Raw genomic sequence first — 17,627 nt, 5'->3', positions numbered from 1 at the left:
TTCTGTGTTCACCACAGCCTCTGGGGTAGTGCTGTGCCTGCTTTCCGAGTGGAGAAATGAACATTCCTCATCACTGTGACAGTGATGTGGAGAGAGAGCTGGCTAGAAAATCTGCAGGGGCCTTTTGCACACTTCTTGGGCTTTGGTCCCTGAGTTTCTTTGGTTAGGTCATACTTCCGTGTTCTGTGCTACCAGACGCTGTTAAATTCAGTTGAGTGGCTCTATGTTAGCTTTATCTAAAAAGCAAAGATTTTTCAGAATACCTTTGGGAGTCACCAAAATACTGTCTGATAAAAACAGGGACGAACAAGTCAGATCTACGAGTGTGTAATGTCTTCCATTGTGCTCACCTGCCTTCCTGTGTTGGAGAGTTTTCTGCAAAGTTCTTTCTGACATTTCTTACATGGTAGGGCAAGTGGCCTCCAAATCCAGGGCTGCTCACCTTTCACCCTGTAGAAAGTAGAAGAGACATTGGATGGCCTACTGTGAAATCTTTGTCAGCAATGGTCAGGGATTTGTGTCTTCCAGTCAGCTATTTAAAAAGGTAGTGGTTTTCCTCTGGTGATAAAAGTAAAATATGTTCGTTGTATAAAATAACGAAAGCTATGAATAAAAAAGTCCTATATAATCTTATTACCCAAATATTAAACCAGTGTTAGCACTTTGGTGTTTTTTTTTCCCTTTCACTTTTTTCCCTTGTGTATATGGGTGTGTGTATGTGTGTGTGTATAAAAGGTCAATTATTTTTTTAAGTGTTAATATTGTAGTTTAAGAATGGTGCCAGGGAGAGTGCCTGGCTGGTTCAGTCAGTTAACCGTCTGACTCTTGAATTTGGCCCAGGTCATGATCTCACGGTTCTATTGTGGGATTGAGCCCCACCTCGGGCTTTGTGCTGACGGTGTAGAGCCTGCTTGGGATTCTGTGTCTCTTCATCTGCCTGTCCCCTTCTCAGATGCATGCACACACGCTTTCTCTTTCTTAAAAATAAATACACATTAATAAAAAAAAAAAAAAAGGTACCAGGATCATGTCTACAATGGCCAAATAACTTGGCCCAGTGTAAAGAAGCACGTGCTGTACTATGTTAACTTTTGTGACTTCTGTTATCAATCCTGGCTTTAAGTTAAGGTTCTTTGAAGAAGGCAAAATAATTATGGTCCCTGTCTTTCCTGAGCATGGTAAATAGCATGCCTGTTGGCTCTGAGTGACAGATTTTATCCAGCCTTCCCCATCAGTGCTAAGTGATTGGGTCTGTCTCCTGTTTCCAGTCTGCATGGAAACTAGGAAACATGCATGACTTCCTTTAGTTTGCTATTCTCCTTTACCTCTGAGTTTATCAAGAATAAGAGTGTCAAGGCTCTGTGGTTTGTAACACACTGTTAGAACTATATTGCAGAAATATTTTTTGCTCCATATTCTTTCATAATAGGTATCGAATAGCTTTTGAATATCTCATTATCAAATAGGTGGCATTCTTAGACTGGTACATGCCACATCTTCTTCCAGAATCAAGCTCTGAATTGAGAAGATACATTTATGGCACAACAACAGAACACATAGACCAATGGAATAGAATAGAGACTCCAGAATTGACCCACAGAAGTATGGCCAACTAGTCTTTGACAAAGCAGGAAAGAATATCCAATGGGAAAAAGACAGTCTCTTTAACAAATGGTGCTGGGAGAACTGGACAGCAACATGCTGAAGAATGAAACTAGACCACTTTCTTAAGCCATTCACAAAAATAAACTCAAAATGGATAAAGGACCTGGATGTGAGACAGGAAACCATCCAAACTCTAGAGGAGAAAGCAGGAAAAAACCTCTCTGACCTCAGCCGCAGCAAATTCTTACTTGACATATCTCCAAAGGCAAGGGAATTAAAAGCCAAAATGAACTATTGGGACCTCGTGAAGATAAAAAGCTTCTGCACTGCAAAGGAAACAATCAACAAAACTAAAATGCAACCAATGGAACAGGAAAAGATATTTGCAAATGACATATTGGACAAAGGGCTAGTATCCAAAATCTATAAAGAGCTCACCAAATTGCACACCCCAAAAACAAATAATCCAGTAAAGAAATGGGCAGAAGACATGAATAGACAGTTCTCTAAAGAAGACATCCAGATGGCCAACAGGCACATGAAAAGATGCTCAACATCGCTCCTCATCAGGGAAATACAAATCAAAACCACACTCAGATACCACCTCATGCCGGTCAGAGTGGCTAAAATGAACAAATCAGGAGACTATAGATGCTGGAGAGGATGTGGAGAAACGAGAACCTTCTTGCACTGTTAGTAGGAATGCAAACTGGTGCAGCCACTCTGGAAACAGTGTGGAGGTTGCTCAAAAAATTAAAAAATAGATCTACCCTATGACCCAGTAATAGCACTCTTAGGTATTTACCCAAGGGATACAGGAGTGCTGATGCATAGAGGCACTTGTACCCCAATGTTTATAGCAGCACTTTCACCAGTAGCCAAATTATGGAAAGAGCCTAAATGTCCATCAACTGATGAATGGATAAAGACATTGTGGTTTATATACACAATGGAGTACTACATGGCAATGAGAAAGAATGAAATATGGCCCTTTGTAGCAACGTGGATGGAACTGGAGAGTGTTATGCTAAGTGAAATAAGTCATACAGAGAAAGATACCATATGTTTTCATTCTTATGTGGATCCTGAAAAACTTAACAGAAGACCATGGGGGAGGGGAAGGGGAAAAAATAAAAGGGAGGGAGGCAAACCATAAGAGACTCTTAAAAACTGAGAATAAACTGAGGGTTGATGGGGGGTAGGAGGGAGGGGAAAGTGGGTGATGGGCATTGAGGAGGGCAGCTGTTGGGATGAGCACTGGGTGTTGTATAGAAACCAATTTGACAATAAATTTCATATTAAAAAAATTCTTTTAGTGTCTTCTCTTTATTACTTTACACACCAGTTTTTTGTTGGCTATTTCAAGGAGAATGCTTTCCTTCTGACTACAAATCTGATACCTAATGTGGGAGCTACAGGAGTAACCAACACCTGTACAGCAGAGAACTGAGACTTTGCTGATTTTTAACTTAATGCATAAGCAGCCTTGTAGGAAGCTTGTCCATCTGTTATCTTAAAAAAAAAAAAAATGCAAGTGTTCATTGATGACTTTTCCCCAGACAGTGATACAGTCAGCTTGACTCTAACATGACACAGAGTTGCTAAAAATCATTGTGTGCTAAAAAGGGGAAAAAAACCACAAACAAACCCACAAGGCTTATGAGAAAACTGGGATTAGAGAGACACCGTACTCAAAAACTTTGTGACACATAAAAAAAAGAGAACGGAGCGTATAAAAATGGTAGCACAGTTTCACATATGTTAAGCAGCTACAAGTCCCTAAGTACTACAAGCATGTGGGAGTTGACCCTGAAAAAGACCTGAAGTTTGCTTGTGGCTGTGGTGCTGGAAGGGTTGCTGCTTGTGCAGCAGGGAAAGGGTGCTCTGCAATAGGACAGAAAGTCCTAACCCCAGATACAGGTGCATGTGGCTTGGAGCGTATGGTGCACCCCAGAAGCTGGGGGACAGTGGGGTGTGCTCGCGTGCACTTGGCATCCTCCTGCTACCCTTAGTTCAGCCGACTGTGGTTTTCTGGATTCACCTCGTGTTTCTCATAGATGAAATGCCACATGAGCAAAAGCAAAGAATGAATTATGGTCCAACTGTTTCCTAATATATCTGTTGTGTTGGAACAGATTTGCATTTTCAAAACAAGTGTTACGACAGAATTGACTGTATATTCAGTCAAAGCTTTCCTTATTTTGTTACTCCCTGCTTTTCCCTTTAACCAGTAGAAAGAATTACGAATTTGGAAGGGAACTCGATGTACCATAGAGTCCGTGATGTGCTCAGAGGGGTTGTCACCTGACAAAGGTTGGTCCGAGTGTAAGAGGCTAGCTACACTTAAGACTCCCCAGTATGCTCTGAACCCGTCCTCTTACTTCCAAAGCCGCTTGTGGTTTATGTCATATGGTATATCATTTGAGTATATGTTTGCACGTAATAGCTGATCATTCTTCCATGTAATAGGATTGAATAGACTGTAAATAGCAGAGCAGGAATTTTTTAAGAAGTTACTTTAAGCTTCTGGAGCGGGTGTTTTAAGTAGCAGTTACTCTATTTATCTATAGATATCATCAGGGTCCCCACTCCCTTTTCTTTTCTCTGTCATCTTTTTCTCATCCTTCCTCCTCCTTTTTTTTTCCTTAAAGTTTATTTATTTTGAGAACGAGAAGTGTATAAGTGGGGGAGGGGCAGAGAGAGAGAGGGACAAAGAGAATCTGAAGCAGGCTCTGTGCTCAAACTCACAAACCACCATGAAATCATGGCCTGAGCTGAAACCAAGAGTCAGATGCTTAACCGACTGAGCCACCCAGGTGCCCCTGTCCCCACCCCCTGCTCTAAGAATGGGAAGTCCTTAACTGCAGGAGAAAATAAATTCTTATAGATATCCTTGTGAACTGTTACCCGCCTGAGTGTCGAAAGAGCAAATTCAGATTGCTCTAATAGGTGCAGCAGAGTGAGGTTGGTATGACTAATAATTTAAGTGAAAGCTGTTCAAAATGCTTCTTGAAAATTAATTCCCTAGTCTATTATGTTGACATTTAGAAAGGTAAACTTGACACTATCTTTCGTGACTAAATGACCAAAAACTTTGACCTGGAAGTTGACATTTTTTACAGTGCGGTACATTTTCACTCTTCATCGTAAAGTTTCAGGTGTCAAACATGCATTCAGCAAGGATGGGAGGTGACAAAACTGTAAAACAGCCTCTGCCTTTAGGTGACAACTACTTAACTGAAGGGGAGTTACTATAAAAGAAGAAATGGAAAGCCAGAAGGATACCTGTCATCTTTTCCTATCAAATCTATCCTCCTAGGCCTCCATGCTCCTATTAAAAAGAAAATACCCTGGGAGAATATTGATGGCTGGCCAGATGATTTAATGGCAAGAGCCCTGGGTGGGAGTCAGAAGAGCTTATAGTTCTTCTCAGGAAGTGAGTGAAGTATATGTTTATTTCTTAAGTGACTTGGTAACTTTCCAAGGCCCCTGGGATAGTTGAACATGTGTTTCCAATTTGCTGTAACTACACCTGAAATCCAGTGGCTACCTCAGAGTATGCCATTGCCTGTTTGATAATCTAATATTTAATGGTGGCAGATCTTACCTTGACGCATGATCCCTGGGCCATGGGACCTGATGATGAGCAGAGCTGGAAGTCTGCAAATGCTTCCAAGGGGAGGACTGTGTGTTACGGGCACACTGTGCCGTGTGATGCCACCTGAGTGTGCTGCTGAGTTTGGAGAGTTGGAAAGATCCCTCCACAGCCCCATCCTGGGCTGAGTCTCTGTTACAACTAATGAGGAAGAGCTGCGAGTATTAGTGCCCAGTGCCCCTTAGCTCATTCCTACCCCAGCAAAATGCACACCTTTTATTACCGGTGTGACGTCTGTGTCGGTTTCTTTCTTTGAGAATACATATATTTTTTATGTCTGAGGTGGATTGTCATCCTTAACATAGATTTATTAATAAGATGTAAACTATGTGCTAATGATTGTCAATAAATCAGTTTGGATTCCTTCCCGATACACCTTTTTTTTCTTGTGCTTTGGAGGTGCTGATTTGTTCTTCTCCAAAGCTTCTAGTGGGTTCTTAGAAACTGAAAGAAGTCAGATTTCTTTCAAAATGAGTCTTAAATGCTGTATTTTACAAAATTTTAAACTAAGGCATATTTTTAGCTTCAACAGCTGGTTGATATGTAGCCTGTGACTAATGAAATGAAACACATTTTTGTTTCACGATCATGTGTTAATGTCACCCTACAATTTTGTTATTTTTGATGCAAGAAAGAATGATTAAATCTGAGGAAACAAAAAAAAAATGAGCTTTTTGGTTATACTTGAAGGCAGATTTAAATCGAGTCTCTTGGTTTTTGAATTGTAGACGATGTTAGGGAGCATGGGCTCAGATTTTGCAGTTTGAGATATTGACAAAACTGAGAGAAGAAACCATCCTGTCTGATTCTGGCTCTTAGACCTAAGGGGCAGTAGCCACTCAGTGTCACCAGGGATTTCAACCAAGAAAACTCAAACTAAAAATAATCACAGTGAAACAGTCTGTATACAGTATGATCCAGATTTTATAAGGAAAAATCTTATCTGTAGAAAAGAAGGTCTGGGACATAAACAGGTTGATGGGGTTTTTTTTTTTTTTCTTTTTTTTTTTTCGTGGTTGGATTATAGGGGAATTCTTCTAAAAAATGCATTTAAAAATATTATAGTGAGTCATAGTTTACTTTCATTTTTTTTTTTAAAGGCCCTAATAGGGGCTATAAATACCAAATCTTTGGAACTACCAAGATCTCTGGTGTGCTTTCCAGATAACACTCTGCATGCTGTCCCGTTGACCTCGGGTTTCCCAACTGAGCACAAGAATAACCTTCAAGTCAATTGGGAAACAGATTTGCTATTCAGTAATTTTTGCCTCTTAGCCTTCTGACTTCTTAGTTATTTCAATCGTTACATCTAAGACCACTTTTACTTTTCCTGCTGCTAATTGGTTCTAGATTGCTTTTAAGAAATAAAGGTGGGGGCGCCTGGGTGGCTCAGTCGGTTGGGCGTCTGACTTCGCCTCAGGTCATGGTCTCACCATCCGTGGGTTCAAGCCCTACGTCAGGCTCTGTGCTGACAGCTCAGAGCCTGGAGCCTGTTTCGGATTCTGTGTCTCCCTCTCTCTCTGTCCTTCATCCACTTGTGCTCTGTTCCTCTCTCTGTCTCTCAAAAATAAACATTAAAGCATTTTTTTAAAAATAAATAAAAGCAGTTTACCTATCAGCTGTGAGGAAAAAGTTTTTTTAAACCTTGAATTAGGACAGCATGCTGCTGTGGCAAATAGACTGTGAAGTAATACGTTAAATTCTTCCAGGCAGAAAGGGAGTTAAAGAGTTAAATAATTCTTTTTCTTTTTCTTTTTCTTTTTTTTTTTTTTGAGCAGTTCGTGGTTATGCTTTTTATTTTTATTTTTTTCCTTTGTATAATTTATAATTTACATCCAAGTTAGTTAGCACATGGTACAACGATTTCGGGAGTAGATTCCTTAAACCCCTTACCCATTTACACATCCCCCCTTCCACAAACCTCTCTAGCAACCCTCTGTTCTCTGTATTTAAGAGTCTCTTATGTTCTATCCCCCTCCCTGTTTTCATATTGTTTTTGCTTCCCTTCCCTTATGTTCATCTGTTTTGTCTCAAAGTCCTCATGTGAGTGAGGTCATATGATGTTTGTCTTTCTCTGAATAATTTTGCTTAGCATAATACCCTCTAGTTCCATCCACGTAGTTGCAAATGGCAAGATTTCATTCTTTTTGATTGCCGAGTAGTCTTCCATCGTGTATATATACATACTACATCTTTAACCATTCATCCATTGATGCACATTTGGGCTCTTTCCATACTTTGGCTCTTGTCGATAGTGCTGCTATAAATGTGGGGGTGCACGTGTCCCTTTGAAACAGCACACCTGTTTGGATAAATGCCTAGTAGTGCAATTGCTGAGTCATAGGGCAGTTCTATTTTTAGTTTTTTGGGGAACCTCCATGCTGTTTTCCAGAGTGGCTGCACCATTTTGCATTTCCACCAGCAGTGCAGAAGAGATCCTCTCTCTCTGCATCCTCAACATCTGTTGTTAATGTTAGCCACTTTGACAAGTCTGAGGTGGTCTCTCAGTGTGGAGTTAAATGAAATTTCAAATAAAATTAAAAAGTTTGCCTGTTGTTGAGGCTCGTGCAGAAGGCCCTGTCCATCCAGTAAATGTGCCAGATACCGCCTGTTGGTGGGGGCCTTCCCCACAGGCCTGGGCTCCCTGGCCTAAGACGACGACGATCTGTTAGTCTTACCAGCGCAAGAATATTAGTCTCTAATCTTCTGGTATCTTTTTCATAGTCATTTTTAGATGCTTCTTCTGTTCCTCCATTGGTTCGTTCATCTGCCCACTTAATGTTTTATTGTCCCTGACTGTGTGTTGAAAATACAAAGGTGACAAGAAGCATAGTCTCCTGTCATTTAAGAGAAGTCCCCACCAAGGAAAAAGAAAAAAATTGTGGTGGTGGTGGACAGGGAGGAATTGGGAAAAACAGTGTAGGAAACAACAACAACAAAAATGTTAAACTTCTATAATCAGTGTTCCCTGATAGGTAAAAAGAAAAGTTTGGGGACCATTTTCTTTGAAAGAAGAACCATCAGAAAATAAATAGGAGCTCCTAGAAGCTGAGAATACAATAATGGAGATTTAGTTGGAGGAGTCGTCCATACCCTAATAGGAGAAAACAAAACCCAAAGAGATGATAGGAAAGGGGAGAAAGATGAGCCAGCATCTAGCTAATAGGAGGTCCAGAGAGAACAAATGAAATGGAGGAAACTGTCAAGGAAGGTGAGCAAATTCCCCAGAACTGAAGGATACATCTGGCTTCATGGTGAAGAATACCTGACATGGGGAAGTAAACCTGACAGGATGGATGAGAAATGGCCCTTACCAAAATGTATTCAAGTATGGAAAGAAGTTCTTGTGTATTATTACTTGATAACGGGGGGGGGGGGGGGGGGGCGGGAAGCTACCAGGAGAAAAAACTGGAGGCCTTGGGCATAGCTGCCTCTGGGAAGTGGGACCAGGGAGCAGGGAGGGTTCTGATGTTTTTCATGACCTGCTGGTGCTCTGTAAGTGTTGAACTGTGCACATGTATTATTTTGATAAACCTACAAGTGAATTTAGAGTCCAGCAGGAGAGACTGTTCTCAGACGTTTTTCAACAGTGTTGTGAGTGCCATAATATGCAGTAGGGACACAGAGAAAGTAGGAAGGGCTTCCTGTCTCTCTGTCTGGGGACAGCTTCAGATCAGCGGCATTAGGAGAGCTGGGTCTCAGAAGGCGATTGGGAACTCGCTGCCAGAGGAAGGGGAAATGTTCTAGCCACGGGGAATAGCATCTGCGAGGGTCGAAGTACAAAAGAACATGGGCTGTTTAGGGGAAGATAAGAGGTTTGGGGTTTCTAGATTTTAGTTAATTGGGCACAGCATTTTTCATTTATTTCCCTGTTTCACTTGTTCTCCTATGTTTACATGACTGTGTTCTCTGTTAAATTCTATATTGATTTAAGGATAAGGGTTTGCATCTTTGTCTTTACTGTTGGAAACCTCCACTGTATGGAACACAGGGTGTGTACACAACAGATGGTTTAAAAAACTTTAACTAAAGTACTTAACCCTTCATTGAATTGTCTTCAAGAGAGGCCTCCCCAAACCTTGATAATAATTTAAACTTTTAGGCTAATTGGGACTCAGGCACTATTATTCTTCAAGATGTAGGCATCTTCCTCTTAAGATACTAGGTTACCAGCTCTGGAAGGACAGGGATCGTGTCCTTTCTATCAGATCACCCTCAGGGCCCAACGCTGCACAGATGTTACCTGATGAACCTTGTCAGTCTTCATTAACTGATCCCAGACTGAAAGAAATACTTAACTCTTCTGCTGCTGCTTGTTTTAATGAGATCCTTAAAGCCCCCAAACCCGGATGTCTATAGCTCTCTCTGCCTGCCCTTAGTAAGGAACAGAACTAATAGGTTTACCTACCAAGGTGCCAGCCCACAATAAAGGTTCGTGTTGATTGCCATAATATTATAGCCTTTGCTGTTAAGGCTGATTGGCAGTTTGTTGTGTACAAAACAAGATTAACAAGATTAATACCTTCTTCTGATTACTGTTGTCTCTGTTCTCCTTCAGGTCTCCTCACTGCTTTCCATCCTTTCCATTTCTCCTCTCATGGTGAAGGGTTTTCACGAAGATTTTATATGTTTTTGCTTTTTAGTTCATATTGTCTGAGTTTGTTTGGAGAAAGGCCCTTCTGTTAGCGACACAAGTTAACCAGTTCCAGTCACCTGTACCGTCCTGCCAAATATTGAGGCTCCTTACTGCTTTTTTTGTTTTCATTTAAAAAACTTCTTATTGTGAAATACTTAGATTCCCAGGAAGTTACAAAGAACCCACAGAGAAGGGTACATATGCCCCTTATCGAGTTTCTCCCGTCTTAAGTGGAGTATACTCACAGACCATGGAATTAGTATGATTCTGTGCCCCTTTATCACCTGTATATAGATTCATGTTCCACCACTGGGATCAAGGGGCAGAACTATTCTACTGGCGCAAAAGTCTTCTTGTACCATTCCATAAGAGTTGCATGCTACCTTCTCTATCCCTGACCCCTGGCAATGGTTACTTTGTCTTCCATCTCTATGATTTTGCTATTTTGAGAATTTTACGTGAATGCAATTCTGTAGCGTGTAACCTTTGAGACTGCCTTTTTTTTTTCTTTGCATATGATGCCCTTGAGATCCATCCAAGTTGTGTGTATCCATTCCTCATTTCTGTGTTGTGTTTCATGATATAGACGTAGTGCAATTGGTTTATCCACTCACCTGGTATAAGTCATTTCGGTTGTTTGGCTCTAATAAATAAAGCTTTTGTGAATCTTTGTGCACAGGTTTTTGTGTGGATATACGTTTTCATTTCTCTGGGATAAATGCCCAGTAATGTGATTGCTGGGATCATATGGTAGATAGAGGTTTCAGTTGTTAAGAAACCGCCAAACGATTTTCTTGACTGGCTGTACCTGTTTAGGTGAAGTGTTAGAAATCTTACGTCTCTTTACGTCCCTTTAGCCACCTCTGTTTATAACTGTCTTAAATATTTCTTCTGTGTATGTTGAGAACCGCATCAAAACATGTTAAAATTTTTGCTTCAACCTTTAAACAATAATTTAGAAAACTTGAGAAGAAAAATCAGTTGTTTTATTCCATATCCTTATTCTTTTGTTCTTTTTTCCTTCCTAATTTTCCACAGTTCCTTCTTTTATAATTTCTATTTTAAGAATTTGTGCCATTTTTTGGTATGTTTTTCCTCCGGATATAGCATTGTGGGTTGACAGTTTTGTTCTTTAACTACTCGAACAATCTGGTACCCCTTTTTCTGGCCTCCATGGTTTCTGATGAGAAATCTGCTGTCATCCTACTTATTTTTCCCCTAGACTCAAGGTGTCACTTTTCCCTGGTTCTTTGAGTTTATCTGTTTGGGATTCATTCACCTTCTTGATTCCATGAGTGTGAGCATCTTTCCAGATTTGGGGAGCTTTCAGCCATTATTGTTTCTAGTGTTCTCTCAGCCCTGTCCTCTTTATCCTCTCCTTCTGGAACTCGGTGACATGAAGGTTCCAGCTTTTGTCATAGCTCCACAGGTCCCTGGAACTCTATTTTTCTGCCCTTTTTTCTTTCTGTTACTCAGATTGTATAATTTCCTTATTCTCTTTTCCAGTTCATTGGTTCCTTGCTCTGATTTCTCCATTCTGCTTTTGAGCACATCTTCTGAACTTTTTTTTTTCAGCTCTTGTCCTTTTCATTTCTAAAATTTCTATTTGGTTCTTTATTTCTATTTCTTTTCTGGGACTTTCTGTTTTGTTTCAAACATGTTTGTAATTGCTCATGGAAGCATTTTTAACATGGATGCTTCAAAATCTTTGTTAGATAATGCTAATATCTTTATTCTCTGTGTGTCAGCATCTGGTGTCATTTGTCACGTGAGTTGAGATCATCCTGGTTGTTACTGTGATGAATGAGTTTTCATTGATACCGGGACATTTTGGGTATTATGAAATTCTGGCTCTTCTTGAAATCTTCCATTTTAGCTGACCTCTGACCCAACACTAATGGAAGAAAGGGGGGTTGCCTTGTTACTGCCAGATGGAGTTGGAAATCCAGGTTCCCTTCTTGGTCTCCATTGATAATTGGGGGTGGGCAAGGGTAGATGTTACTGCTGTGTGGCAGCAGTTCAGGGTCACTACTAGGCCTCTACTGACAGCACCTTGACTGAGCCCAGGGGTACCTTGTTACTGCCTACATGTGGCCTCCATTGACACCATGGGTGGTGTTACCATGGGACAGTAGTGAAAGTTCTGACTCCACGAGGCCTTCTCTGATACTACCTCAGCATGTGGGAGGAGAGGTGCCTCATTACTGATAGGTAGAAGGGAAGTCCAAGCTCCCTGTGTGGTTGCCACTGGATGCCACAGGGTGGATAGCAGAGAAAGGAGACTTGTTACTGCCCAGTAGGTCTGTAAGTCTTGACCATTCTTCATTCTTCTCCAATACCATCCAGGCCAGGAGGAGAGGCCCTTGATTTCAGTCTAGTGAAGGTGGAAGTCTGGATTTTCACTGGACATTTGTCGTCAGAGGTATACATGGATGAGAGTCTTTTGGGGGGTGTTTGGCTAGTGTTTTAGGGTTCTCCAGAGAATGGACTGATAGAGAGTGGGTGTGCGGGGGAGTATGGGTGTATTAGAGTGACTTAATTTAAGAAATTGACTCACAATTGTGGGGAGCAGTAAGTATGAAATCTGCAAGGTAGGTTGGCAGGCTGAAGACCTGGGGAAGAATTAATGTTGTAGCTTGAGTCCAGAAGCAGCGTGGAGGCAGAATTCTTTCTTCTTTGAGGGATCCTCATTCTTCTTCTCCTATGGTCTTCAACTGATTGGACAAGGCTCCCCCCCACGTTGTGAAGGGTAATTGCTTTACTCAAAGTCTACTGACGTAATGTTAACCTAAGCTAAAAGATTACCTTCCCAGCAACAATTGGGCTGCTGTTACACCAAATATCTGGGTACTGTGGCCTAGCTCAGTGGAAACATCAGTATGCCTGGGTGGCTCAGTTGGTTGAGCATCCGACTTTGGCTCAGGTCATGATCTCACAGCTCATGAGTTTGAGCCCCACGTTGGGCTCTCTGCTGACAGCTTGGAACCTAGAGCCTGCTTCGGATTCCGTGTCTCTGTCTCTCTCTCTCTGCCCCTCCCTCACTTGGGCTTTGTCTCTGTCTCTCAAAAGTAAACAAACATTAAAAAAAAAACAACAACAAACATCACTGTTAAAGTAGAGTGGTTATTGTCTGAAAGTGTTGTTCCTGGGGTCCTGAGGTTGGTAGCTGGCCTGCTACCTTCTCTCTGCCCTTTGAAGTTGTCTTATGTTTGCTTCATCACATCCAGGGTTTTTAACTGACTGAGCAGAAGGAGTACGTCTGGAAAAGTATGTGCTCTTGCTTTTTATTTGCCACCTTCTTTTAGCATAGCAGATTAAATGCTTCTGATATTCTCCTGATAATATTTCTCCTGATATTAAGGATTATGTAATGCTTGTGTATGGTTTAAAATATTACATCTTTTGTACTAGAGTTTCTGATTTCATGATTTTTATTTGGTTGGTTTTTTTTTTTCCCTCTCTTTGCGGTTTTAGTTCAAAATCTTGATTTACTTGGAAGTTTTTTTTTTTAAGTAAGGTTTTATTTATGTTAGAGTGTGTGTGCGTGAGTGGGGGAGGGACAGAGAGAGAGAGAGGGGAACAGGCTCTGTGCAGGCTCTGCGCTGACAGCAGCGAGCCTGATGTGGGGCTCAGACTCAAAAAGCACGATATCATGACCTGAACTGGAGTTGGACGTTCACCTGACTGAGGCACCCACGTGTCCAGTTGCAAATTTGTCTAAGCACATTCACTCTGGTCTTGGTGAGCTGCATTCTGACCCTTGTTGGGAACTCCTTAATCTATAGGCTATAATCCAGAAAAAACAGTTCTACAATTAAAAAACAGTCTTAGGATTTGACTCCATTACTTACATTCTGCCCTGTGCTTCCCTTTATCTTTTGCTTCTGAAGTGCCAACTTGACAAGAAATGGAAAAATCTCTCTTTACTTCAAAGACTTTGAGTATCGCACCTGTGATCTCAGTGTCACTTGACATAAAGCCTTGCTTTCTTCTGTACTTGGTTTCTGATGTGAATTGTCAGGACTCACTGCTTGGCAGACTTGTGTCTTAGCTGTTTGATACCTTGCAGGAAGATGAAATCCTTTTTTTTTTTTTTTTTTTTTTTTAAACCTGTATTAGGTCTGTTTTCACATGGATGCTTCTGAACTCCCCAGTCAGGGTCATTTACAGAACAACTCGAGTTCAAAACCTGGGAGCCACAGACTGCCACGTGTCATGTACTCTCTTGCACCTAGTCTGTGTGCCTGGCTTGCTTACACCCGTGTGTCTTCACAGAGGCAGTTTGGTGTTCTTGTAATGCTACTCTTTTCTACTACTTTCCTTCTGACTAGTCTACCAAGCCACTTTTCAGGCTATAGATCTTGGGTTTTTTTTTTTGTTTTTTTTTAATGGAAGTTCCTTTGCAGATCAAGCAAGGGAGAGCTACCGATACTTCTTTCTATCATTGTGACAGTTTTTGCATGGCCATTCAGTCTGCCTGATTGTCCAGAAATTATGCGTTATTTACCTTTCAATGTTGATTTGGTCTTTTAAAAAAATCCATTTACTCTTAACACATACAACAAATACCCCAATTACATATGTTAGTAGAAGAAATAGTACGTACGTAACCTCTCCTGAATATTTTGCTATTAACACTTCAGTATAAAAATATTTTGGAAATTCACAGAATTTCAAATACACTAGCAAAGTTACCCATTGAAACTCAATATAGGAATCACTAGAAAAATGGTCACCAGTACCAGTCTGTTTCCCCTACCTAGCTTTTCCCAATATTCCACGTAGGGAACTAGCCCTATAATTTCATAGGTTGATGCAAATCTTAGCCTGGGTAGAGCTTCATCTATTGAATTAACACCCTTTTGAAGGGTGATGAAAATAACTTTGAAAGGTGTGAGTTTATAAAGTCATTCCCTCTTCTTGGATCACAAAATATACTCCAGGAACCAATAATAATGCCAATTGGCTGATTAAACAGGGAGAATTATAATAGCAGATTTTGTGAGCATGTTTTGCCAACTCTGGATGATTAAAATTAATTTCCTGTTAGTTTTTATTTGTATTTTGGCATAATTGCCTTATTCTATTGGCTGAATGCCATTTAAAGTTTATTTGGTATTGTCCATCTTAAGTAGTAAGCTCCTAAAAGGTAGGTATCTATGTGTCATCTTGTCCTCTTTATTTTATTTTTTTATTTAAAAATGTTTTTAATGTTTATTATTGAGAGCAAGAGAGCGCAAGTGGGGGAGGGGCAGAGAGATGGAGACACAAAATCGAAGCAGGCTCCAGGCTCCGAGCGGCAGGACAGAGCCCGATGAGGGGCTCAGACCCACAAACCGGGAGATCGTGACCCGAGCTGAAGTCGGACACTCAACTGACTGAACCTCCCAGGGACCCCTGGTCCTTTAAAATTATAATGACAATATAAAACCTTTAAAGAGAAAAGAAATATACAGAAATGGTATATGGCTTTTTGTGTGCATGGCTCAACTTAACTCTAAAGTAGAAATTCTCTGAGAGTTGTGGGATTTATTTTTCTTTTATTTCCTGATTTGCTGTTTAATAGGATTTTTTTAAAAAGAGTGGCTTCCAAATTTATTTCTTAATCTCCAACGCAGGATGAGAAATACCTCCTAGGGAAGCCTGGGAAGCATCTTGAGCAGGCTCCAGGCTCAGTGCCAAGCCTGACATGGGGCTCAATCCCATGACCTTGAAATTGTGACCTGAGCCAAAATCAAGAGTCAGATGCTCAACTGACTGAGCTACCAAGGTGCCTCATGATTTCATTATTTATTACAGATGTGTTCTTAAAATATTTTATATAAGGTGATATTTTAAAAGTCAAATTTATAAAAGAAACCTTGAATTTATTGTTGTAAAAAGTAATAAGCAGTCTCCCATGATTTCTTAGTTTTCTAAATGATGGGCTTTGTATAAAGGAACAGGTGTTGTTATTGAGATATGTTGTTGAGAATTAAGTGTTAGGTGGATTGGGCTTCCCCTGGTGGTATTACCACCATCCTGGGCATTCACCCCATGTATTGATTTAACAAGGAAGGCAAACAATTTCTGTTCATTTGACCCTTCTGGTCAGTTGCTAGTGGCTTACTGGAGCCCCAGGTTGAACAGCATGAGGAGATTGTATCGAGGCTCTGTGAGAAAGTGCCAGAAGTGATTACTGAGGTCTAACAGGAGCAGTAAGAAGGAAGATAAATGAGTTTTCTGTGTGTGCTATCACTCAACTTCAGGATGGGTCTCTGTGGTGATTCTAGGCTCTTTAGGTAAGACATGTGCCATATTCCCAAATCCTATGTTTTATATTGATAAAGTACTTAGAATTAAACCCTGTAAAAATTTAACATTTTTGAAGCACGTGAGCCCCCAAAATTTCCCTAACCCTTTCCATATTTAACAATGTCAGAATAACAATGTTAATATTTTGGCTTTAAATAGCTCCTTCACATCAGCAAATTCAGAGAACTGAATGATGTTATGTTGCCTTTGGCATTTCTGACCAATATGTACCTTCATCTATGCTCAGTATGAGAAGACCGGCTTGCTTTTCTTTTTTTTTTTTTTTTAATGTTAATTTACTTTTGAGAGAGAGAGGGGGGCAGAGAGAGAGAGAGAGAGAGAGAGAGAGAGGCAAAGAACCCGAAGAGAGAGAGAGAGAGAGAGAGAGAGAGAGAGGCAAAGAACCCGAAGCAGGCGCCAAGCTCTGAGCTGTCAGTGCAGAGCCTGATGTGGGGCTTGAACTCGGGAACTACGAGATCATGACCTGAGCTGAAGTCAGACACTTAACCGACTGAGCCACCCAGGTGCCCCGAGAAGACAGACTTTGTAATTACCCAAACCATGGCAATACAGAAGCAGATCCTGGCATATTTGTTACCTCCAGTGCAGAGTTGTCTTTCAGTATGAAAATGTATCTAATAATGAGCAGCAGTAGTTTTGAGAAGAGTAGAATCAGCAATGTGCAGTGTGTTTACACTCATGATGAAATTATTTTCTCTACAATGACTTTTTTTAGGGTTGAGAGGGATTTTAGTGGTTTGCAGTCAAAACCCTAAGGAGACCTCGTAAAACCTTTGAGACAGAGTTACGTGACTTGTCTTAGTTACAGAGCTAGAGTCAGAGGTGGAGGCAGAGTATTGGGGCTCCCGTTTTTTGATGGGAAAGGTAATATTACACAAGAGTGCTTGGTTGGGGGCAGGAGGTTCAGAGTATTATTCCACTTTGCTGCTGGGGTCTTTTAGGGGAGTTAGCTGTTTTAAACACTTGATTTATGGCTGCTTGCTGCTGTAATCTACATCCAAATATAGTAGAAGATTTGTATGTGTGTGTATGTATATACTATAGTATTTCTGTTTATAATTGTATTTTTTATAATAACAATTGTGGCTAAAATGGATTTAAAAGATAGATTCTCAGAGAAATTCTGTACATGCAGGCTTGCAGAACTGAACTTAATTGTCTGGAACATTTTGTCTGTGAATTGAGAAGAAGCAAGGAATATCCATGTAGAGTTTTGGTTTGCTTTTAAATGTGATTCTTGTCATTCTCTGTGCTCCGTGTGTTCTCTAATCCATTCCCAGTAGCAGGAATACACTTGCAGACCTCAAGGGAGTTGTACATTCTCATCACGGTAGTGGGATCCAGGAATAATGGTTTAAGTTGATTTTTCTAGACAACTTCCATACTCTAATCTTTCATTCTATAAAATATCCAAAT

At 40.6% G+C, this 17,627-nt stretch overlaps 1 protein-coding gene across 6 annotated transcripts in view; it reads left to right on the top strand.

Annotated features, from left to right (window-relative positions):
- ALG9 (ALG9 alpha-1,2-mannosyltransferase) overlaps positions 1 to 17,627 on the top strand; it is a 105,480-nt gene that overhangs the window by 46,708 nt on the left and 41,145 nt on the right. Inside the window, exon 15 of one of the 6 annotated variants that reach the window (XM_042957341.1) lies at positions 1,467 to 1,617. The exons of 4 other annotated variants lie outside the window; for them this stretch is intronic. In XM_042957341.1, coding sequence (XP_042813275.1) covers positions 1,467 to 1,616 — 150 coding nt within the window. In that variant the 3' untranslated portion in view covers position 1,617. Of the gene's footprint in view, positions 1 to 1,466; positions 1,618 to 17,627 lie in introns of those variants that run through there. One more of the 6 variants, XM_042957342.1, reaches the window with a different exon arrangement.

This window comes from Panthera tigris, chromosome D1 (genome assembly GCF_018350195.1).
Source record: "Panthera tigris isolate Pti1 chromosome D1, P.tigris_Pti1_mat1.1, whole genome shotgun sequence".
NCBI classification, from domain to species: Eukaryota; Metazoa; Chordata; class Mammalia; order Carnivora; family Felidae; genus Panthera; species Panthera tigris.
Note: the sequence above shows the minus strand (reverse complement) of the source record. Positions and strands in the feature narration are given on the sequence as shown.